This window comes from Enhydra lutris, unplaced genomic scaffold (genome assembly GCF_002288905.1).
Source record: "Enhydra lutris kenyoni isolate GAN:26980312 unplaced genomic scaffold, ASM228890v2 scaffoldscaffold20, whole genome shotgun sequence".
Lineage (NCBI taxonomy): Eukaryota > Metazoa > Chordata > Mammalia > Carnivora > Mustelidae > Enhydra > Enhydra lutris.
This window is the reverse complement of record NW_019154104.1, coordinates 25,954,175-25,978,435: the sequence shown is the minus strand read 5'-3', so window position 1 is coordinate 25,978,435 and position 24,261 is coordinate 25,954,175. Positions and strand designations below refer to the sequence as shown.

Genomic DNA, 24,261 nt, shown 5'->3' with positions numbered 1-24,261 from the left:
TGGAGGAGCAGCAGGGGGTCCCTATGCTTGCCTCACCCCCCAACACAGCTAGATAAATATCACGCCATTCTGAACACCCAAGAAATCAATCTGAATGCTGAGAGAACAAACTGCAGAACTAGAGAGAAAAGAAGCCACATTATGGAAGGTAGGAGGTGCAGAGACATGATTCCAGGAAGAAAAGAATCATAAGTACTGCAGAAGGGAGGGAGCCCTGATCTTGGAAAGAGGAGAGAGAGAGAGAAACAGAAAGAAAGCAGCGTGTGGGGGGATTGCCCAAGAGAAACACTTCCTGCAAACCACGGATTGGGACAACTACAGTGGCTGATTACTGCAAGTTTTTACAAGCACTGGAACCAAAGTCTGAAGTTTTAGAAGTCTGCACCATTGCGGGGTGGAACCTGGTGGTCATAGCAGCACTCCTGCATGGAAGGAGGGAGCGGGCAGTGTGTCTGAGTATCCCCCGGATTGCACTGGGAGAGGCAGTGCTCCCCTTCTTGGAGTGCATTTCAGAATGAAGTGGTGGCACTGCCTCTCCAGGGACAAAAATGCTGGCAGGCATCAACATGCTGCCTTGGTCATTTGCATAGGAACAGAGACACCTGCTGAGGGCAGTATATCATGGTGCTGGCTTTTTGTTGTGCTATAAACCTCAAACTGCTGCATGGTTGTGTGACTACTGTTCTGGGACAAACCAGCACTGGCCACAGCACGGGAAAACCCTTCCCCCAGAGGATCAGCACAGGTCCCTGTGCACCAGGTGCCTAAGATGTGGAGTTTTGAAACCCAGCTGTGTACCCCAGATAAAACATAGAGGAGTACTGTGCTGCCTGGCAGGTAGATAGCTTGGACACAGACAGGGTGAGGCCAGAGATCTCATGGAAGCCAGGGAAACAAGAGGGGAGATGATTCTTTTGTGGGGCTTCCTGAATAGTGGTGGGAGCAAACTCCCCTGTCTGGGGATGAGAGAGAGCGGTGATGCCATTATTATGTCCTATTCCCACCAGCAAGGACAGACATCATTGAGCAACACAGTGCCCCTGCCCCCTTGTGGAGCCTGGAGCTGATTAGGCCAAGCCCCACCCCCCTGCACCTAGCAGGTGCATCTTACTAGGACAAGTCAGCCTAAGAACCAGTGCAGCAGGACGCTTCCTGAGAGGACCAGCACACACCCCTCGCTCACACCAAGTCTACTGACCAAGATTGCTGCAAAGATTCAACTCTATGGAAAACAGGATCTAGTCTCCTAACAAGCAAACCAAAAACACACCTAGTTAAAACGTCCACACTGTGGATGAAGTCCAAACCCTGCAGAAGACTGACCTCAGGGAAGGAGCAGCGAAAACACAACAACACAGTGCACACCCTGAGACGCTTGCTGAAGCCCCAGGTCCTGGACAGTATAGGACTCTTCTTAATATAGACATTACTCTCAGGAGCAGGAACTATAACAGGCTTTCCTAACACACACACACACATACATCAGACAAGTGCACACACCAGTAACCTAGACAAAACGACAAGACGGAGGAATTCATGCCACAAGAAAGGACATGATGAGGTCATGGCCAGAGATCTAATCAAAACAGATGTAAGTAATATGCCCAAGCCAGAATTTAAAATAACAATTACAAGGATACCTGCTGGGCTTGAGAAAAGCATAGAAGACACTGAAGAGATAAAAGAACTAAAAAACTAGTCAGGTCAAAATAAGAAATGCTGTAACCAAGATGCAAAACTGGCTGGATGCAAAGACAACAAGGATGAAAGAAGCAGAGGAACAAATAAGTGATGCAGATGGTAAAATTTAAGGAAAATGATGAAGGTCAAAAGAAGAGGGGAAAAAAGTACTGGATCATGAATGTAGACTTAGGAAACTCAGCAACTCCATAAAGTGTAGTAACATTCGTATCATGGGAGTCCCAGAAGATGGAGAGAGAGAAAAAGGGACAGAAGGTTTGTTTGAGCAAATTATAGCTGAAGACTTCCCTAATCTGAGGAAGGACACAGACATCCAAATCCAGGACGCACAGAGAGCTCCCATCAAATTCAACAAAAGCTGGCCAACACCAAGACATATCATAGTAAAGTCTGCAAAATAGAGAGATAAGGAAAGAATCCTGGGATACCTGGGTGGCTCAGTCAGTTAACTGTCTCCCTTTGGCTCAGGTCATGATTGCAGGGTCCTGGGAGTCTGCTTCTCCTGCTCCCTCTCCCTCTGGGTGATCATGTACTGTCTCTCTCTCTCTTTCTCTTATAAATCAGATTAATCTTTAAAAAAGGAAAGAATCCTGAGAGCAGCAAGGGAAAAGAAAGCACTAACCTGCTAGGGAAGACAAATCAGATTAGTAGCAGATCTCTCCACAGAAACCTGGAGCAAAATATGTTCAACCTGCTGGAGGAGAAAAATATGCGGCCAAGAATACTTTATCCAGCAAGGCTGTCATTCAGAATAGAAGGAAAGATGAAGAGCTTCCCAGACAAACAAAAACTAAAGGATTTCACGACCACTAAACCAGGCCTGTGTCAGGCTGTCTGCTCGGCTGGGAACCTGCTTCCCCCTCTCTCTCTGCCTGCCTCTCTGCCTACTTGTGATCTCTCTCTCTCTCTGTGTCAAATAAATAAATAAAATCTTTAAAAAAAATAATTACTCTAACTATAAATGGACTAAATGCTCTAATCAAAAGACACAGGGTATCAGAATGAATAAAAACAAACAAACAAGACCCATCTATACGCTGCTCATAGGAGACTCATTTTGGAGCTAAAGACACATCCAGATTGAAAGTGAGAGGGTGAAGAATCATCTATCATGTTAATGAGCATCAAAAGAAAGCCTGAGTAGCCATACTTACATCAGACAAACTAGATTTTAAACCAAAGACTGTAATAAGAGATGAATAAGGACACTATATCATAATTAAGGGGTCTATCCAACAGGAAGATCTAACAATTATAAATATTTATGCCCCCAACTTGGGAGCAGCCAGATACATAAATCAATTAATAACAAACTTAAAGAAATGCATTGATAATAATACCAAAATAGTAGGGCTCTTTAATACCTTACAGCAATGGACAGATCACATAAGCAGAAAATCAACAAGAAAACAATGGCTTTGAATGATACACTGGACCCGATGGACTTAACAGATATATTCAGAGTATTTCATCTAAAGTAGCAGAACACACATTCTTTTTGAGTGCACATGGAACATTCTCTAGAATAGATCACATAGTGGGTCACAAATCAGCCCTCAACAAACAAAGATTGAGATCATACCATGCATATTTTCAGACCACAGCATTATGAAATCTGAAGTCAACTGCAAAAAAAAAAAAAAAAGTTGGAAAGACCACAAATACATGGAAGTTAAAGAACATCATACTAAAGAATGAATGGGTTAACCAGGAAATCAAAAAAGAAATAAAAAAATACATGGAGGCAAATGAAAATGAAAACACAACAGTCCAAAATCTTTGGGATGCAGGAAAGGCAGTCCTAAGAGGGAAGTATAGAGCAATAAAGGCCAGTAAAAAATGTCTCAAATATACAAGCTAACTGTACACCTAAAGGAGCTAGAAAAGGGAACTGCAAATAAAGCCTAAAGCCAGCATAAGAGGGGAAATAATAAAAACTAGAATGGCAATAAATGATATAGATACAAAACCAGTAGAACAGATCAATGAAACTGAGAGCTTGATTTTTGAAAGACTTAATAAAATTGATAACCCCCTAGCCAGACTTATCAAAAGAATAAAAGGACCCAACAAAAAAAAATGATGAATGAAAGAGGAGAGATCACAACCAACATCACAGAAATACAAACAATTGTAAGAGAATATTATGAAAAATTACATGTCAACAAACTGGGCAATCTGGAAGAAATGGATAAATTTCTAGAAACATACAAACTATCAAAACTGAAACAGGAAGAAATAGAAAATTTGAACAGACCCATAACAAGCAAAGAAATTGAATCAGTCATCAAAAATCTCCCAACAAACAACAGTCCAGGGCAAGATGGCTTCCTAGGGGAATTTTACCAAATATTTAAAGAAGAGATAATATTAATTCTTCTCAAATTCCAAAAAATAGAAACAGAGGGAAAACTTCCAAACTCATTCTATGAGACCAGCATGATCTTGATTCCAAAACCAGATAAGGACCCCACTAGTTTGGGGCTTGAACCCACAACCCTGAGATCAAGACCTGAGCTGAGATTAAGAGTTGACCGACTGAGCCACCCAGATGCCCCACAAAAAATGTATTTTTAAAATAAAGTTTTATTTAGATCATGAAACAAATTTCATGTTTTTATAAGAAAACAGATATTAAAATGGTAAGATTCTCCACTTTATCAGTCACATCAATTATTTGTGTGTACGTGACCATATGTTCTCATCTAGATAACTGAACATAAATGATCAAGAAATCATGGATTCTTGATCTGTGGCAATGCTTAATCTTAATAAAATAATACACTCACAAGATTTGAAATTGGAAGAAATTTAGACCTGTCTCGTCTAGCGCCTTTAATCATTTTACTCCAAAACTTTAATAACTTAGAGAAGGTCATCAATCAATGGGTAGAAAAGGGGCTAGAACTCTCAATCCCACTGTTATTTCCTTCAAACATTTTATACTTGCAGTGTTTGTATTGCCAGAGGTTAAAAAAATTTTTTTGTTTGTTTGTTTTTGTTTTAATAGGATAGAAGGTGAGGACAAAGTTCCTATGGTAATATCCTCTGAGACCACCAGGTGTCACCATGATTACATGTCACTTCTGTGGGTTCTCTGCCAGTGGGGAAAACGTAGTAGATGGAACCTTTGGAGTTTTGGGGGTTCTGTGTAAGTTCTACATAAGTTAAATGTGAATGATGATAACAGGCCTTGATTCACAGGAGTCTGAGAGTTATCTAGGAGATACACAAGGATTTCATGAACTACCAGAAGCCAAACATTTAGCACAGGGCCTGGCACTTAGTGAGCAAACTCTTGATAATTCTTAAATATAGTAAACTCATTCATCACCAGGGCATTCCCATCATCCATTCTGACAAAAGATAAGAAACAAACTGGTTTTACAATATCTACGTATCAAAACGATCAATTTTGCTGCACCAGAAGGCTAAGAAGCTGTCGGTGTTTACAGTTTTCCAGTCGTAGGTCTATCTTAGTAACAGGTGGCCGTGCCCATGTCCAGGTCAACTCTATGGACTGATGGAGCTTTGGAATCAAGAAAAAATAAAAGTAAACCCTGTCGTCTTTGCGGTCTGCTGGATCTGAGGTTGACACAGCTCTATCATGGGGCTCTTCTTTCCCACAGCGCCCGCGTCTGTGAAATGGGCATAATTATGTATGTATACAACACTGGGGTTGTACAGAATGGATCAGACCAGGCCAAGAAGTGCCGGGGACAGTGCTCAGCAAATCCTACTTATGTGACCTTGAGCTAGTTACTTAACTTATGAGAGGCTCATCTCCGGATCTGTGAGACAAAGTTAATACGTACTTTTCTGCTATAAGAAACAGATGAGATTCTGAAAAAAGGGGAAATGTGCTCCCCCACACACCACACTGACTCTGAGTTATTTGCCTCTTCTGGGCTAAGGGACTCTTGACCCACACTTCAGTGGGTGAAGGCTTGTGCTCTCTTGGGGACCTAACACAAGGCTGTCAACTTAGTGGGCTTGACCAACATCAGGACCAGAACCCAAGAACGGCGCATCTTGGGGGGGGAACCTGAAGCTCAGAGATCGTGGGCGTGAGGATAAGGAGACCAGACACAGAGATGTGTAAGGAATTGACCTACACGTGGAACAGCCCGGCCCTGGCCGTGTGAACCAAACATCGCCCCCAGACAGACTTTCTCTCATTCTACATGCTTTACTGTTCCAGACTTACATTCTTTCCAAACTTGAGAACCATTTTTTCAGCATTTATGTGGTCCAGAAAATTCGGATGGTGTTTTCTTCTTCGATAATCCTCTTCAGTAAATGGAATCTCAGAATCATCCTATGGAAGACAAAAAGCCAGACCAGGGCATGGAGCTTAGAGCTACGTAAAACTACTAAGCCTGGAATGCTGGCTCGACTGTTCTGGAGAGCTCAAATAAAGCATCTGAAAAGCTATTACTTACTTTTCCAGTGATTCAACTCCCTTGAAAATGTTTTAGCTAGCCAAATGTTATCACTTACACTTACCTTAAGCAAAAGAAAAAATTTAAATGTCTTTCTTTTAAAGACATTAAATAACCCATTCCTTTCAAAAAATTTTTAATTTACTTAAATTCAATTAACATAGTGATTGTTAGTTTCAGAAGTAGAGGGCAGGGATTCAACAGTTGCGTACAACACCCAGTGCTCATTACATCACGTGCTCTCCTAAATGCCTGTTGTCCTGTTATCCCCCTCCCCCACATTTGTCCCCCACCCCCAAATCCTCAGTTTGTTTCCTAGAGATAAGAGTCTCATTATTTGTCCCCCTCTCCGATTTCATCTTTCTTGATTTCCCTCCCTTCTCCTATGATCCTGACTTGTCTCTTAAATTCCACGTATAAGTGAGATCATGTAATTGTCTTTCTCTGATTGACTTATTTCGCTCAGCATAATACCCTCTAGTTCTATCCATGTTGTTGCAAATGGTTACGATTTCATTCTTTTTGATGGCTGAGTAATAGTCCATTGTGTATATATACCACATCTTCTTTATCCATTCATCTGCTGATGGATATCTGGGCTCTTTCATAGTGACTGTTGTGGACACTGCTGCTAGGAACACTGGGGTGCGTGTGCCCCTCTGGATCACTATGTTTGTATCCTTTGGGTAAATAAAATAACCCATTTCTTAATAGCTTTCGCAACATATACGGTTTCATGTTTTATTCTAACTTGTGGGTGTTTTTTTTTGTCTTTTCCATGTTGCCCTTTCCCCTCAAATCAACCTCATGTTAATAAGAGCATTCCATGTGTAAGTTTCTATCAGATAAGGAGAAATATCATTTGCATTGGGAATCAGGGATGAAAAATATTTCTCCACAGTCCACTGAGCAGCACATCACATCACATTCATTCCCTCCACAGCTCACCATCCTGGGAAGACCCATGGAAGGATCCTCCCAGAACAAGGAAATGAACACTTAACAAAAATCAAAGGAAGAAATTGAGACTCATGGTACAGAGTGACTTTCCCAGATCCATCCAGACACAGAGGTCCTAGTAGCTGGAGAAGGATTTTTTTTTTAAAGATTTTATTTATTTATTTGACAGACAGAGATCACAAGTAGTCAGAGAGGCAGGCAGAGAGAGAGGAGGAAGCAGGCTCCCTGCCAAGCAGAGAGCCCGATACGGGGCTCGATCCCAGGACCCTGAGACCATGATCTGAGCCGAAGGCAGAGGCTTAACCCACTGAGCCACCCAGATGCCCCTGGTGGAGGATTTTTAAAGCACAGTGTTCAGTAAGGAAACTTTCAACCACATCACAGTGGTCCAAGTTTGATAATCGATCCAAAACATTTGAGTCCTGGCTTTACATGGACTGAATCAGAGAGACAGCAGAAACACGATGAGGACCTAGAGGGGGCACAGCTGTTGGTAGGAAGGACCCAGGTGACCAGGGCCAAGCTGGGAATCAGTATTGGACAATGCAAGTAATAGCCAGGGCTATTGATCACGGCTTATGGACCATGTCGAGAAATTTAGATTTATTCTAAGAGCATAAAAAGGCATCGAAGGGTTTTGAACATTTTTTATTTTTATTTATTTATTTATTTATTTATTTAATTTTTAAAAAGACTTTATTCATTAATTTGACAGAGAGAGAGAGAGAGAGAATACAAGGATGGGGAAGGGACAGAGGGAAAAAGACAAGCAGGTTCCCCACTGAGCAGGGAACTCCATGTGGGGTTCTGTCCCAGGACCCTGGGATCATGACCTGAGCTGAAGGCAGATGCTTGACTGACTGAGCCACCCAGGTGCCCCAGTTTTGAGCATTTTAAACAAAACTAAAGCACGAAGACCTGAATTATATTTTCACAGGATCACTTAAGATGTTCCCTTGAAGACTGGATTGGAAGGAGGGGATGACAGGAACCAGTTACCAGGGTGCTTTCGTAGTGAGGGGTGGGAAAGGCTGAGGCTTGGGCTAGAACGTCGCCATGGATAAAGGGAGAGAGCAAGATGCATTCTGTCTCATTCGGGGTGTTGAGGTAACAGAACGTATAGATGGATTGGCTGGTGGGTGGAAGGGAGTGAGGCTGGGGCAGCCGGAATGGTGCTATCACCATGGGGAGGAAGACCGGGCGAGGGTCAGTGTCCAAGGAGAAGATCAAGCTCTCCCACCTCAGCTCTGGGTCCATGGTAGATGTGCAGTGAGTATGTTACGTGATAAGCTGATCTCTCAAGTATGTCGAGTGGCTCACATACAGGGTTGCCAGAGAAAAATACAGGACACCCAACTAAACTTGAATTTCAGATAAACAAACACATAATTTTTTAGTGTAAGTATGTCTTAAATACCCCCATGGGATATACTTATGCTAAAAATTATTCACGGTTTCTCTAAAATTCAAATTTAAGTGAGTATGCTGTATTTGCATTTGCTAGATCTGGTGATCCTTACTTGGGGTCTAGAAACAGGCTAACCGGCTTTGCCTTCAGGATGACTTGAGTCCTGGCAACTCCAGAGCCCTGGCTGTCACGATGGGGTGGCCAGTCTGCCTGGCTGGCCCTCCTGGGTGCCCTGCACCCCTCTTCTAGGATTTGCCTCTCCTTCCATCCTCATGGCCGTATCAGAGATGGTCACATCCCCGGTGCTCTGTTCTCTGGCCACAGGTTTTGATAGTCAGTCAATCTCTTCCTCGAAATTGTGAGACCGGGGCCAAGGGGGAAGGAAGCTCACCCTCTCTCTGGCCAGCTGCACTGTCGCCCATCCACTAGCCCGGACTGCGGGGACTGAGCTGTCGTCCTGATTCCCGGTTTGAACAGAGACCTGGCTTGCACACCACGTACGAACCTTCATTACCGACCACTGGGCTGTGTTCCCTCTAGTCCTTGAATGTCACTTGTTAGAAACAGGTGACAAATAAAGTATAGTTGGATCCTGTATCTTTCGCAGAGGTTTTGGTTCCTTGTGACTACTTGCATCTGTGCTTTCCCAATAAATGGTGAGTCGACTTTCTGTCGGCTTTGTATCCATTATCCTTTGGTTGTCACACGGTGGTGACTGGTGGCGTTTCCGGACACTCTGCCGGTCTTGTTAACATCTCACCACAGTCAGTCAGCTTCTTTAGACGCTTCCTCCTTCCAGGAGGGGGAGAACTGACTCTGCAGAGTGATCTCCCCCTTTCTGTTTGGCTGAAATCTGTTGTCTTGTACCGCGGTGTTGGACCCGCTTTCTCACTGGTCACTGTGTTTGCTCGAGCGGCTCACCTGCTGGACTCTTCCTACCAGGTTACTCCGTAACTATCAGCACATCAGTCCTTTTTCTTCTGGGCTGTTGGCTAGCATAATGGTCTCCGCTCTTGACTCACACGTTAAAAAACAAACACATGGCTGTACTTTTGAAGCAGATACTAGGGGCGCCTGGGTGGCTCAGCCACTTAACCATCTGCCTTCAGCTCAGGTCATGATCCCAGGGTCCTGGGATCGAGTCCCACTCTCCTTCTCCCTCTGCCTCTGCCTCACTCTCTCTCTCAAGTAAATAAATTTAAAAGTCTTAAAAAATAAAACAGATACTAAAGAAAAAAAAAGGCCCCATAAATATTGAGATTCTCCCACTTTTTAAAACAAATACAAATGAGTTAATGTATTAAAAAAATGCCAGGGGGTGGGGGGATGGGGTAACCTGGTGATGGGTAATTAGGAGCACACGTGTTGTGATCAGCACTGGGTGTTACACGCAACTAATGAATCATTGAACACATCAGAAACTAATGGTGTACTATATGATGGCTACCTGAACATAATAAAAAAATGAAAATAAAAGTTAAATTAAAAAAGTAAAAATAACCAAAATGAATAAATGCCCTGTATACAGTTTTCTATCTGTTTGGATACTTTTGGCTTCGAGGAACAGAAAACCAAATTCAAAATGGCCTCAACCCTGATGAGATTCATTATGTCCCCAAAATAACTTTCAGAAATAGGGTGGCTCCAGGGGAACCTACATGGCTCAGGTGGTTAAGTGTTCGGCTCTTAGATCTCAGCTGCGGTCTCGATCTCACAGTCAGGAGTCCAAGACCCGTGTTGGGCTCCGTGTTGGGTGAGGAGCCTACTTAAAACAAAACAAAACAAGTCACAAAAAAGCCAGGGTGGCTCTAGGTGCCATGCGATGGGCTTCTCTGCCCTTCTGATGCTCTCTCAGCTCTAGCTCCCTCAGGGCGTGCCCTTCCTCTTCGGGCTCCTAGCAAGACCGGCAGCAGCCATTAGTTCCAAGTGTCGTGTCCAGAGCGGACAGTATCTCCAGAGGGAAGAAGGCTGCATCTTCTAAGCAGAGATGAGCCCTTCACAGAGGTCTCCCGGGGGACTCCTCTCCATGCCAGATCCTGGACCATGCTGATTTCCCAGGCACAGAGCTAGATGACATATCCCGGGTCTCTCGCAGTTGGGTTTGGCTGTGCGATGGGGTTTTAGTCAAAGGCATTTAGAGAAAGGATGCATATGTCTTCCACGCGTGGCTTGGAAAGCTTCCCGTGCATGAACTTCTGTGCCTTCTACCTGGGGTCCCCAGGCTTGATGTAGATTTGCATAATGGCTCTGGAGGCCACTCTGGAAGATGGTCAAGCCATCCAGTGGGAGGACCCTGGGTCTCGAAGCAGAGTTGGGAGGACACTTATTCATCAGAAAAACCTGTCACATGTTGCATATGAATAAGGAATAAACTTTTACCACGGCTAAGAGAGTCAACATGTTTGGGGTTTGGCTGTTACTCTCTGGCATTCTGGAATTAGCTTGCACGCCTGCCCTTAGCCCATTGTTCGCAAGAAGAATGGGACCATCACAGCTCATTTGGATTCATAAGGATTTCCCTGGAGGTGGGGATAGCATCCCCCTTCCGTGGCTCTCATGGGCAGCTCAGCCACTGAACAAATCAGGACTCCACTAGAAAGGAAGAGAGGGGAGTGGGGTGGCTGTCAGGGGACCAGCAGCGTCTACACCAATCCACGCTCACCTTTCTCTTTTGAGTTGCATAATGAAGTCGTGGCTTTCCACCAACTCAGTGGACTTCAGTTAAGCACAATGTGTCAGGCAGCGTCTTAGCAGGATAAAAAGTACACGCAAAGTGGGTAATTTGAGGAGAGTTTAAAAACAGGATGATTGGGACTCCTGGGTGGCTCAGTCAGTTAGGTCCCTGCCTTCGGCTCAGGTCCTGATCCCAGGGTCCTAGGATGGAGCCCGCATTGGGCTCCTTGCACAGCAGGGGGTCTGCTTCCACCCCCGCCCCTGCCACTCCCCCTGCTGGTGCTCGCTCTTGCTCTGACAAATAAATAAACAAGATCTTAAAAAAATACATAAAACAGGATTATTAACAAAGATGTGGACAGCGTGAAGGGGAATCCAATACGTTGGAGTCAGTAACGGGGTGCTCTGTACCACTCGTAGGTCCCAAAGCTGAGAGGAAGCCAGTGATAATTAGGGCCTGGAGAAGAGGGGACAGGCTGCCCGATAGGCACAGTGATGTTGGCTGAGGAGCTCAGCCTGCCAGTTCGCAGGATAAACACGCTGACCTCTCTCTTTTCCTTTCCCTCATCCTCTCACCCAACTCCCCACTGGCCAAACCCAGTGGGCAGGAGAGGACAAGCTTGCCTGCTGACCTAGCCTGTGACGCCAGAGCAGGGTCGAGGAAAGTGGGGACTGGATCTGCAAGGACAGATGGGAAATGCCCAGCATGCAAAATTATTTTCGTGATGCTCACCCTTCACCACTGGACAAGTGGGGAGCCCTCTTTGGACTCTCAACACCGCCCAGGGCATCTCTGAAAATGTCTCAGCTTTCTGACATCAAAGATAAATTCCAGGCTCACCCAGATTTTTACTGACCCAGAACATGGAATCTAGTCCCTTCCATAGTGTCCTGGAACTAGTTGTACTGAAAAGTGGCGTTAGAGCCATTTTTCATGATGACAGAGCTGAAGATCTGTCTTTCTTAAAGTCAAGAGGTCACAATGATTTTTTCCAGCTTAACATATCTTGTTAATGACCGCTACCTTCTAGGACCAGGTTTGATTGGCTGTTAAGATTTCCTGGGATGATGGGCTGCCTGGGTGACTCAGTGGGTTAAGCCTCTGCCTTTAGCTCAGGTCATGATCTCAGGGTCCTGGGATCGAGTCCCACATCAGGCTCTCTGCTAGGCAGGGAGCCTGCTTCCTCCTCCTCTCTCTCTCTACTTGTGATCTCTCTCTGTCAAATAAATAAAATCTTTAAAAAAAAAAAAAAGGATTTCCTGGGATGATGACAAGAAGACAGAAGCAGGGAAGAGCAGGGGAACAGGTGCACAGGGCGTGCCCAGCTTCCCAATCGCTGATGCCCAATGGCCCCTCTGACCGTGGATTTTTAGAGACCTTGCTTATATCTTTACAACAATGTCCTCTTTCTGCGTCAGCTAACTCCAGCTAGATTCTGTTACTTGCAACCTGATATCCACTGATGCCAAAGTCTTCCTCTGCCCCACACCCTTCAGTTAAATTTCTGGGGGACAAACTGCCCTTCAGAGCAGCCTGGTCTGTCAGTTTGCTTCTTTGTCCCTAGAAAAGGGGGAACCAGATCTGAGGACAGATATTCCAACTTCCTATTCCAACCATAACCACAACTGGGATGATAAGCATCACTGGGCAAGGAGGCGGTCATAGGCCTTAAAGGAAGTCATTAAGGGGTTGCACTCAAATGGTCTTAGCTACATTTGCAGGGCCTCACACTTACCAGGTCCTCCAATGTCTTGCCCTTACAGATCTGGCTGAGCTCAGCTCATAATCACAAGTCACCTGTGACTTGCACAAACACCCTAGACTAGGGTAATGCAGCTGTGCCTCAAACAGGAGAAACCAAGGGACAACTCGGTGATGCAGTCAGTTGGGGTCGAGCTCTTCATCGGGCTCTGCGCTCAGTGCAGGGTCTGCGTGACATTCTCTCTCTCCCTCTTCCACTGCTCCCCCCACCCCCAGCTCTCTCTAAAATAAATATATCTTAAAAAAAACAAAAAACAAAAAACAGGGAAAACTGAAATCCCACCTGGCTTTCTTCTGCTCCCAGGGTGATTCTACTACATTTTACTTATTTGTGAGCTTCTACACTGACATAATCTCACATTTAAGGAACGTTTACAAAAACAATATGGAGAACTCCTATACATTTTTCCCCCCTCAGATCCACTAATTAGAAAAAAAATTATCACATTGTTTTCTCATTATCTCTCTCTTTCTATTTGTATGAATATTTTAAGGGCAAATAAAAATTAAAAACAAGAAGCTTCATTCTCCCTGTTGACAACGAGGCAAGAGGCTTCTCTCCCATCCTTTTTTCTTAGAGCACTATACTTTGATAAAAAGTCTGTAAGTCCTTTCTCTGTCTCTTTGAAATGTATGTGGGTTTTTAAAAAAGATTTAATTAATTAATTTATTTGAGAGGGAGAGTGAGCAAGCCCATGAGCCCACAAGGGGGGTGGGGGGAGAAAGGAGCAAAGGGAGAGAGAGAAAATCTCAAGCAAACTCTCTACTGAGCTGAAATCAAGAGTCGGACACTTAACCGACAGAGCGACCCAGGCACCCCAAGTGTGTGAGTTTTTGGTTTTTTTTTTTTTTTTTTTTTAAAGATTTTATTTATTTATTTGACAGACAGAGATCACAAGTAGGCAGAGAGGCAGGCAGAGAGAGAGAGAGAGAGGAGGATGCAGGCTCCCCGCAGAGCAGAAAGCCCGATGTGGGGCTCGATCCCAGGACCCTGGGATCATGACCCAAGCCGAAGGTAGAGGCTTAACCCACTGAGCCACCCAGGCGCCCCTGTTTTGTTTTGTTTTTTTTTAAGATTTTATTTATTTATGTGTCAGAGAGAGAGAGCGCACACGTGCATGAGCAGGGGGAGCAGCAGAGGGAGAGAGAGAGAAGCTGACACGCCGTTGAGCAGGGAGCCCAGCGCAGGGCTCCATCCCAAGACCCTGGGATCATGACCTGAGCCAAAGGCAGACGCTTAACCAACTGAGCCACCCAGGTGCCCCAAGTGTGTGAATTTTTTTTAGAAGCCAAATAAGCCTCTTAGCAGCTTCCTAACGAGGAAAGGCCTTTCTGAAGGACCTGGGAGATATCTCTTTGAAATAGAAACCATCAAGGGAGAGAGCACCTCTGTCTTCCAGTTTCTGCAGGAAGGTAGGATCCTGACTTTGCCACACCCCTTGCTCTCAGTTGCAGAACTCCCTCCTGCCATAAAGGTATGAAAGATCTGTTTTTCCTCTGGATAAAGCCAATTAGCTAAGCCAGATGGCCACCCAAATTACTAGGTGAATCTGGGATGAACTACCTGTGACAGATGGTGCTGTCAAGTCCCCTTTCTCAAGAACTAGTTATTGTTATCGGGAAACATGGAGGCAAAGGGTGGAACCTGCTTGGCTAACGACAAAAGGGAGATTCCCCTCTGTCTTTGCCATCTCTTAGCGGATTGCCCCTGACGTGCATGACATTCCGTTTTCATGCTTTTTAGGTAATAAATTTGTTTTCTTTCTCTGCTCCCTTGTGGAGAGATTTTCTGGGTTGGGTGAAGACATTGTTTCTAATTGTATTTCCACACAGCATACATGTATCATTTCTTTCTTCTGAAACATTTGAGAGCAGGCTGCATACACTGTATACATATTCTCTGAACTTTTCAGTGAGTATCTCCTAAGCACATCTTCCTAGGAAACCACAGTATGGTGATAAAATTCAGGAAATTTAATACTGATATACATAATTTTATCCCATTGACAGTCCATGCTCCAACGTTGTCAACTGTCCCAGTGATGTCTTTTTTAGTGTCTCTTCCCCAGCAGAGGTCCAGTCCAAGATCACGTCTGGCCCAGAACTGCCATGTCTTGTTCATCTTTATTTGGAGCAGAGCTCTGGTTTTCTGTCTTTTACTGCCATTTTAAAAGCTTATGAGCTAGTTATTTAATAGAACATCCTTCATATTGGGTTTGTGTGATGTTTCCATGTGATTTGATTCAGGTTCCTGCACAGTGGAACCTGGTTTCCTCTCTGCCCAGCATCTACTTCCTCATCCCCTGGGCGATTTCAAAGGTAAATCTCACACACAGCATCTTTTCATCCATAAATACCTCCTTCATTCCACTGCAGTTGAATTTATTCATTTTGGGGGGTCATATTTAGCATTGCTGGGTCCTAAGAACTCTTCCCCTGTAAGTTCTATTAATTTTTCTTAAAAAAATGAAAAAGTGTTGGTTTTTACTTTTAATTATGTGATCCGTCTGGAACTGAGCTTTTGTGTGGTATGGGGTAGAGAATTTTGGGGGGTGGTAGAAACCCCCCCAAAACTGGTTCTGTTTTGAGTGCTGTGGTGGCTACACAACCGTATGCATTTTTCAAAGCTCACAGAACTATCCAGAACTCTATGTAGAACTACCTGAACTCTATGTAGGTTATACCTTCGTAAGCCTCACTTCAAGCCATCATGAGCTGTTGAGGAAATACAAGTTACAACCACGGTGAGAGGATATGGACTTGCCATAGGACACAGGTGCTAACGCAGCAGCCATCTTCCTCAATTTTCTTGGGGGACCCATGTCTTCTCCACCATCAGAGCATGCAGTTTGGGGGCTGATCCTTCCCACCTCTGCAAGTGAGTAGATAAGCCCAGACCTGGCCAGCCTGAGCTCTGTGTTCCCCTGGCTGCAGTGCCTGGCTCAAGTTTAGACCCCAAGACTTAGACACACGGCACATTCCAGTCCTGGGGTGGGACATGAGCAAAGTGGAAAAGGGAACTGAAGTTCTGGGGATGTAAGCCCGGGAGCTGTTGGGGGCCAGCAGGACGGGGAGCCTACCTGAGAATGACACCTACCCAGGAGGAAAGAAGCAACAGAAGAGAGAAAGAGAATAGTGAGCTCTGAGGTCATTGTTTAAGCTTCTAGGTCCAGCTGTGCCTGCAGTCCACCTTTGGACGTATCACTTATAAGCCAATACATTCCCATTTTGCTCAATTCAGTACGAGTTAGTTTATAAGTGAAGGAGCAAGCACAGTCTGGCAGGCCAGCAGCCAGTCAAGAGACCAATGATTGTTTTGTAGCAGACATTTCACTGGATGGTCTGCAGGAACCAGAACAGGAGCCAAATAACTGGCTAGGTCTTTGACTGAGGGCAACCAGATGGGAGTGGATGAGTGACCTTTACAAGAAAAGGACAGAAAACAGCTCTCCAATCTCAACGATCTCCCAGTTCACCAAGGGAAAGACAATGAAAGAAACAAATGGCCTTTAACGCAATGTGTGATAAGTCCCTCCATATCTCCTCGTTATAAGTAACATATTCCATTGATTCTAGGATATTGCATTTCCCTCCCACATTCTGATCTCTGAAGTTGGGATGGGTCTTGTGGTCAGTGTCTTCTTACAGCGGTGCTCAGCCAGAAAGTGTTGAGGCTGTCCTTGCTGGCACCTGGTTGACCTTGAGCACAACTGATTCTGTCATCCCTTCCAATGGAAGGAGGCACTGCACCTGTTCACTGAACTGCCTTTCTAAATGTCCTTCACAAGATCGCACTGTGATTCAGTTCACAGGCACAAAGACACTGGGGCAGAACGGCCAAGGGACATCTGATATCCGTAGAGAAAGCCAACAGCTCTGGAAGACCGAGTGTAAGCCCACATGGAAAAGGAAGGAAATGACCTAAGGCAGCGTGCACACTGCCTTACTGTGTGCACAAAGATAGGAGGTACGGGTGAGTCACCCACCTGGCCTCTGAAGATGAAGGGCTTTGGGGGCTCCCATAACAACTGTATAGGGCATCCATGTTCCTTTTCCTCTCTGCACGAGAAGGTGTAAGACAGGAATAGAGGTCTCAATACAGCTAAAAGAGAGCTTTTTCAGATACGAAGTCTAAGTGATAAGTAAGCATGGTTTCAGCTTAATTGGTATCATTTATCTTTTCCTTCCCAAGTGGCACATAACACAGGGAGGGCCCTTAGAATTGAGTGTGCTTAGAGTCAGTGATTTCTGTTCAACGCTCATTATGGGATAGAATTCAGGAGGGAAAGACCACACGGTGCACCACAGAACGTCCTCTCCGCACACAGATCACAAGGTATCAAGGGTGAAAGGCTGCATAAAGGAAAGGCTAGTGCAGGGGCACCTGCATGGCTCTGCCGGTTGAGCCTCCAATTCTTGATTTCGGCTCAGGTCATGATCTCGGGTCCCAGGATCGAGCCCCATGTTGGGCTCCTCGTTCAGCAGGGAGTCTGCTTGGGATTCTCTCTCTCTCCTTCTCCTTCAGCCCCTCTCCCCTCTAACTCACTCTCTCTCTCTCAACTAAATAAATGAATCTTTATTTAAAAACAAAGAAGGAAAAGCTAGTGCGCTACTTACAGGGTCCAGGAGTTTGGATCGTGCCCAAGTCATCACGGTGGAAACTAAAATAAATACCTTGCGCTTCTCAAAGTGGCTGACTTCTTCATTCAGGGCTGTAGGGCCAAAAAGTGGAGCAGTTATTCGGGTCCCCAAAGACCTCACTTTCCCCATCATGTGTGGGACTTGAAATTAAGATGGGTGTCACCTCTGTGCTTCCCTGGCCAGTCCCGCTGCCCTTGTGGTTCTTGCCATTCTCCCACCAGCCACCCAAACTCTACTAAGCCCAGCTCCCAGGTTTAACCCTCCTTCTTGCCTCCTGGGCCATAGCAGTGGGCCAGTGGGCATCCTGATCCTCACTGGTATGGACTAGAACAGTTCATGGCTTTTCTTGCCTCCTTACCACTATGAGATACGTACTACTATTATCTCTGTTTTACAGACCAGGAACTGGGGTGTACTTTGCCCAGAGTTACGGAGGAGAGATGGGGGACACAGTCCAATCCAGGCAACCTGGTTGCAAACGCTGAGCTCTCCCACTATGCCTGACAGCCAGCCGGCTGCATGGAGAATGAAGCAGGGGGCCCTAGCAAGGTTGGGGCTGGGGCTGCGAAGGCCCCAAATCCAAAGGTAAGGCCCCATTACGATTTCACCTAAAGCAGTCCTGGGGGTTGCGGGGACAGCCCATGCAGTGGACGGTGTGGGCCGCGGCTGGAGGGCCTTGGGTATGGCGGGAATGGCTAATGATGAACATTCCATAGGGATCAGAATCTAAAACAGTGGTGGACGGAAGGATGAACATTGGATTTCTAAAGGGTCTTTTGCCTCCCGGGGGAAGGGGAGGGGGCTCTCCACACACTGAAGCATTCAATCTCCCTTAAATACTTTCTGCATGTGATTCCATTAAAATATTTTTCACGATGTGTAATTTTCCAGAAAAAAAAATCTAAAGGGAGGTCTAATTAAATTGTCAGAGGAGGTAAGTGACACGGTTGTCATGGTGCATTTTTAGTCTCAGGAGCTAATTCCCTGAAGAAGCAGGACAATAAAAGGCTGACGATCCCCTGAGTCTAAGGCACGTGTGGAGGCCGACCCTGAGCTAAGAAGGCGTTACTGAATTCAGCCTGAGAAGGCGATGTCCAAGCGTTAATCTCCAACAGAAGCGTTCATTTTAGTGCCATTTTCATTCTATTAACAAAAATGGCCTCTTCAATTTCATTCTACCCTTTTACCCTGTTGGCTCCACGATGCCTCAGACTGGTTTGTGACCTAGTTAGTGACTGCTCAGCCCACTTAGAGCTCTTCAAAGTGGGTTATCCTTTCATTTGTGATCATTTTAATGGGTCTAAAATAATCTTGTTCACTTGTGAACAAGCACATTTTATCCTCATATGCAAATGGTTTCTCCCATTCCTAACACTTTGTTCCCTTCTTCTGGGTCATCTTGCCTTCCTTGGAGAGTATCTGTGAAGAGCAAGGTAGGAGAATCCTTTTCTAGTAAAACATTTTAAAATTACTTAATAAAACATTATTAAGAAGTAAGAATTACCCTTTGCAAAAAACACAAGACAAAAAAAACCCACAACAGCGGACACCTGGGTGGCTCAGTCAGTTAAGCACCTGCCTTGGCTCAGATCCTGATCTCAGGGTCTTGGGATGGAACCCTGAGCTCCGTATCGGGCTCTCTGTTCAGGGAAGAGCCTGCTTCTCCCTCTCCCTCAGCCCCCCTCACCCCTTCTCGTGCCCTCTCTCATTCCTGCTCTATCTCAAATAAATATATAAAAATCTTTAAAGAAAAAAACACAACAAACAAATATGCAAGAAAAAGCCCCAAACAAAAACCATACTCCCAATCTAAGATTGTGCACATCAGGGAAAAGGACAAAATTCTCAAAGCCCCACCAAGCCCACGCCCCACGCCCCAGGTGACCCTGATGGCAGCTGAAGACCTCTAACTGTACTTTCTCACAGACACGAACACTCTGCTTCTCCAAAATGTGGTAAGACAGTTACAACCTTTCCCCCAAATAGAGAGGTAAAATCTTCTTCATTATTTAAAGCTCTTCATTAGAATGAAGACAGAGGCAGTAAAACCCACTCCATTTTAAAGCTCATGAAAGGAGACACCGTTGTCAAAGTCTGGGAAACCATTGTGTTCCCTCTGTCATGGCAGGAGGGCAGTGGCTAATGTCTAAAATTCATAATCAAAGGACATCTGTCTGTGCAAGGATTTTTATACATTAAAAAGTACAAGTGGGGGAGGGGGAAGATGGTGGAGGAACAGGAGATCTACATATCATGGGGTCCCAGGAGTTCGGCTAGACAGTCATCAAACCATTCCAAACAGCTACAGACCCAGCAGGAGATGGAAGAGAAGAAGAGCAGCAATTCCAAGAACAGAAAAGTGACCACCTTCTGGAAGGCAGGACATGCAGAGAAGTGAATCCGAAGCGACAGGAAGATAGACCGTGGGGGGGAGGGGCGGCTCCCGGCAAGCGGCGGAGCAACGGAGCACAAAATCAGAACTTCTAGAAGCCTGCTCCACTGAGGGACGTTGCTCCAGAGGCTAAGCGGGGATGGAGCCCTCACGGGGACAGTATGGTCTCGGGAGGCGCGCAGGGTCACAGAAGGATCGTGGGTGTCTGAGTGCGGCAAGGCCCCCAGGTATCTGAGTGGGGAAGCTGGCTACAGAGACAGAGAGGAGGAAGGGCTCTCAGCTCGGGGTTACCTTAAACCATGGTCCGCAGCACAGTCGGGACACTGCTTTTCAAGCAGGGACCCCACACGTGGCACATCCGGGAAACTCACCTTCCTCCCCCAGGGGGAGTGGTGCAGGAATACACTGCAGGAATCTGCTAGGTTTAGAGACTCTGAACAGGGCTGTGCGCCAGAGACAGAAATGCTCGGTCACAGGCCGGGTGAGCACGGAGCGCAGCGGGAGACCAGGGAGACGGAGGGACTGACTGCTTTTCTCTGAGGTGGGGTGGGGCCCCCAGCTCTCGGCTCCTCCAGGTGGAAGATTGGGAGGCCGCCATTTTCATTCCCGTCCTCCAAAGTGGTACGGAAAGCGATCAGGGAACAAAAGCTCCCGAGCGCGAACCCGAACCCGAGCAGATTACGTAGCCCGGCCCCTGGCAAGGGTGGTGCTATTCTGCCTTGGGCAAAGACATTTGAGAATCAGGGCAACAGGCCGCCTCCCCCAGAAGATCAGCAAGAACATCCAGCCAAGGCCAATTTCACTGATCAATGAGAACTGCGGAACTCCACAGCTAGGGGGAAGCAACACATGGAATTCACGGCTGTTTTCCATGATCCTTTAGTCTTTCAAAGTTAAATTAAAAAAATTTTTTTTCTTATTCTATTTTTAAAAATTTTTTCCTCTTTCCTATTTTAACATTTTTAAACAATTTTAAACTATTTTATCTTATCAATACCTTTTTAAAAAATCTTTTTAAATTTTCATTGTTATAGTCATTATCTATCCCTTCATTGTATTTAACCTTATTATTTTGTATACAAATAGGTTTTTCTTTCTTTAAAATTTTGAGATACAGTTTCTTCTAAAAGATCAAAATATACCCTAAATCTAGCACATGGCTTTATTCTAGTCTCCAGCCTGATCACAATTTTTCCTCTTTTTTTTTTCTTTTTTCAACCAACTTCTTATCTTATCAATTCCTTTTTTAGAATCTTTTTAAATTTTCATCTTTACAGTCATATTCCATCCCTTCATCATGTTTACACTTATTTTTGTATACATATGTTTTTCTTTCTTTAAAATTTTCAGAGGTAGTTCCTTCTAACAGACTAAAATACATCCAAAATCAAGTGTGTGGCTCTGTTCTATTAACCAGTCTAATATATATATATTTTTTTTCTTTTTCCCTTTTTCTCCTCCTTTCTTCTCCCCCCGGTTTCAAGTCTCTTCTGATTTGGTTGGTGTATATCTTTCTCATGTCATTGCTACCCTTTTGGTAGTTTGCTCTCTCATTCATCTATTTTTTTTTTTTTTTTTGGTAAAGACTTTATTTATTTATTTGACAAACAGAGATCACAAGTAGGCAGAGAGGCAGGTGGGGGGTGGGGGATCAGGCTCCCTGTTGAGCTGACAGCCCGATGTGGGACTCAATCCTAGGACCCTGGGATCATGACCTGAGCTGAAGGCAGAGGTTTTAACCCACTGAGCCACCCAGGCGCCCCTCATTCATCTATTCTTACCTGGATAAAATGACAAGGTGAAAAAACTCACCACAAAAAAAAAGAACAAGAGGCAACACAATGGCTAGGGACCTAATCAATGCAGGCATTAATAAGATGTCAGAACTAGAGTTCAGAATGATGAGTATCAAAGTGCCAGCTGGGCTTAAAAAAAGCATGGAAGATACTAGAGAATCCCTTTCTGCAGAAGTAAAATCCCTTTCTGGAGAAATAAAAGAACTAAAATCTAACCAAGATGAATCAAAAAAGCTATTAATGAGGTGCAATCAAGAATGGAGGCTCTCGGGACACCTGGGTGGCTCAGTTGGTTGGACGACTGCCTTTGGCTCAGGTCATGATCCCGGAGTCCCGGGATCGAGTCCCGCATCGGGCTCCCAGCTCCACGGGGAGTCTGCTTCTCCCTCTGACCTTCTCCTTGCTCATGCTCTCTCTCACTGTCTCTCTCTCAAATAAATAAATAAAATCTTAAAAAAAAAAAAAAAGAATGGAGGCTCTTACTGCAAGGATAAATGAGTCAGAAGAGAGAATTAGTGATATAGAAGACCAAATGATGGAGAATAAAGAACCCGAGAAAAAGAGAGACAAACAACTACTGGACCATGAGCAGAGAATTCGAGAGATAGGTGATACCATAAGATGAAACAATATTATAATAATTGGGATCCCAGAAGAAGAAGAAAGAGAGAGAGGGGCAGAAGGTATATTGGAGCAAATTATACAGAGAATTTCCCTATTTTGTGATGGGAACAAGCATCAAAATCCAGAAGGCACAGAGAATCCCCCTCAAAATCAATAAAGATAGGTCAACACCCTTATTCTAATAGTAAAACATACAAGTCTCAGTGACAAAGAGAATATTCTGAAAGCAGCTCAGGACAAGAAGTCTGTAACATACAACGGTAGAAATATTAGATTAGCAGCAGACCTACCCACAGAGACCTGGCAGGCCAGAAAGGACTGGCATGATATATTCAGGGCACTAAATGACAAAAATACACAGCCAAGAATACTACATCCAGCTAGGCTGTCACTGAAAATAGAAGGAGAGATAAAAAGCTTCCAGTACAAACAGAAACTAAAATAAATTGAAAACACCAAACCAGCCCTACAGGAAATACTGAATGCGGTCCTCTAAGCAAAGAGAGAGCCTAAAAGTAACAGATCAGAAAGGAACAGAAACAATATACAGTAACAGTCACCTTACAGGCAATACAATGGCACTGAATTCATATCTTTCAATAGTTATCCTGAGTGTAAATGGGCTAAATGCCCCAATCAAAAGACAAGGGTATCAGAATGGATAAAAAAACAAAACCCATCAATATGCTGTCTGCAAGGAACTCATTTTAGACCCAAAGACACCTCCATATTTAAAGTCAGGAGCTGAAAAACAATTTACCATGCTAATGAACATCAAAAGAGAGCTGGGGTGGCAATCATTCAACCAGATAAATTAGATTTTAAGCTCAAGACCATAATAAGAGATGAGGAGGGACATTATATCATAATCATAGGGTCTGTCCAACAAGAAGATCTAACAATTTTATATATCTACGCCCCTAACGTGGGAGTAATGAACTATATAAACCAATTAATAACAAAATCAAAGAAACACATTGACAATAATACAATAATCATAGGGGACTTTAACACCCCCCTCACTGAAATGGACAGATCATCCAAGCAAAAGATCAACAAGGAAATAAAGGCTTTAAATGACACACTGGACCAGATGAACATCATAGATATACTCGGAAAATTCTATCCCAAAGCAACATAACACACAGTCTTCTCTGTGCACATGGAACATTCTCCAGAATAGATCACATCCTGGGTCACAAAACAAGTCTCAACTGGTACCAAAAGACTGGGATCATTCCCTGCATATTTTCAGACCACAATGCTCTGTAGCTAGAACTCAACCACAAGAGGAAAGTTGGAAAGAACTCAAATACATGGTGGCTAAAGAGCATCCCACTAAAGAATGAATGGGTAAACCAGGAAATTAAAGAAGAATTGAAAAAATTCATGGAAACAAATGAAAATTAAAACAGAACTGTCCAAAATCTTTGGTGTAATCATCCCTCCCAACAATGTACTGCTTAAAATATAATTTAGGAGAAATTATACTAGTTACCAAGCATGCTTAGATATAGCCTTAAGAAAAGCATGTACTGGCAACAGGCCTCTGGGGGAGGACGTCCTTGAAGGACGTCCTTGAAGCAGAGCAGCTGGGGATGCCCGGCCCACTCAGGGCGGAACGCCACCTGCTTCATTTTTCCCTTGTCTCTCCTTCCCTGGAAAGCACCAGCAGTCAGACAATCCTTTCGTTTGGGCTTGCTCACTGTAGGTCACATACTACATGACCAGACATGTTTTGCCTTTCTTCTCATGTATGTACAAGACTCATGGTCAATGTGTAATCTCCTCTGGCTCTGTTGATTGTTACTCACTTTCTAATAAATATGAGACTGAGGAGTTGTTCGGGGCGACAGTCTTTT

At 44.5% G+C, this 24,261-nt stretch overlaps 1 protein-coding gene across 4 annotated transcripts in view; it reads right to left on the bottom strand.

Moving 5' to 3' along the window:
• The window catches only part of LOC111148653 (adenylate kinase 7), a 68,761-nt gene that overhangs the window by 31,371 nt on the left and 13,129 nt on the right, over positions 1–24,261 (bottom strand). For all 4 annotated transcript variants that reach the window (XM_022505409.1, XM_022505411.1, XM_022505410.1 and 1 more), the window contains exons 4-5: positions 17,564–17,658; positions 5,909–6,019 (exon numbers count right to left, since the gene is read on the bottom strand). In XM_022505409.1, coding sequence (XP_022361117.1) covers positions 5,909–6,019; positions 17,564–17,658 — 206 coding nt within the window. The remainder of the gene's footprint in view (positions 1–5,908; positions 6,020–17,563; positions 17,659–24,261) is intronic.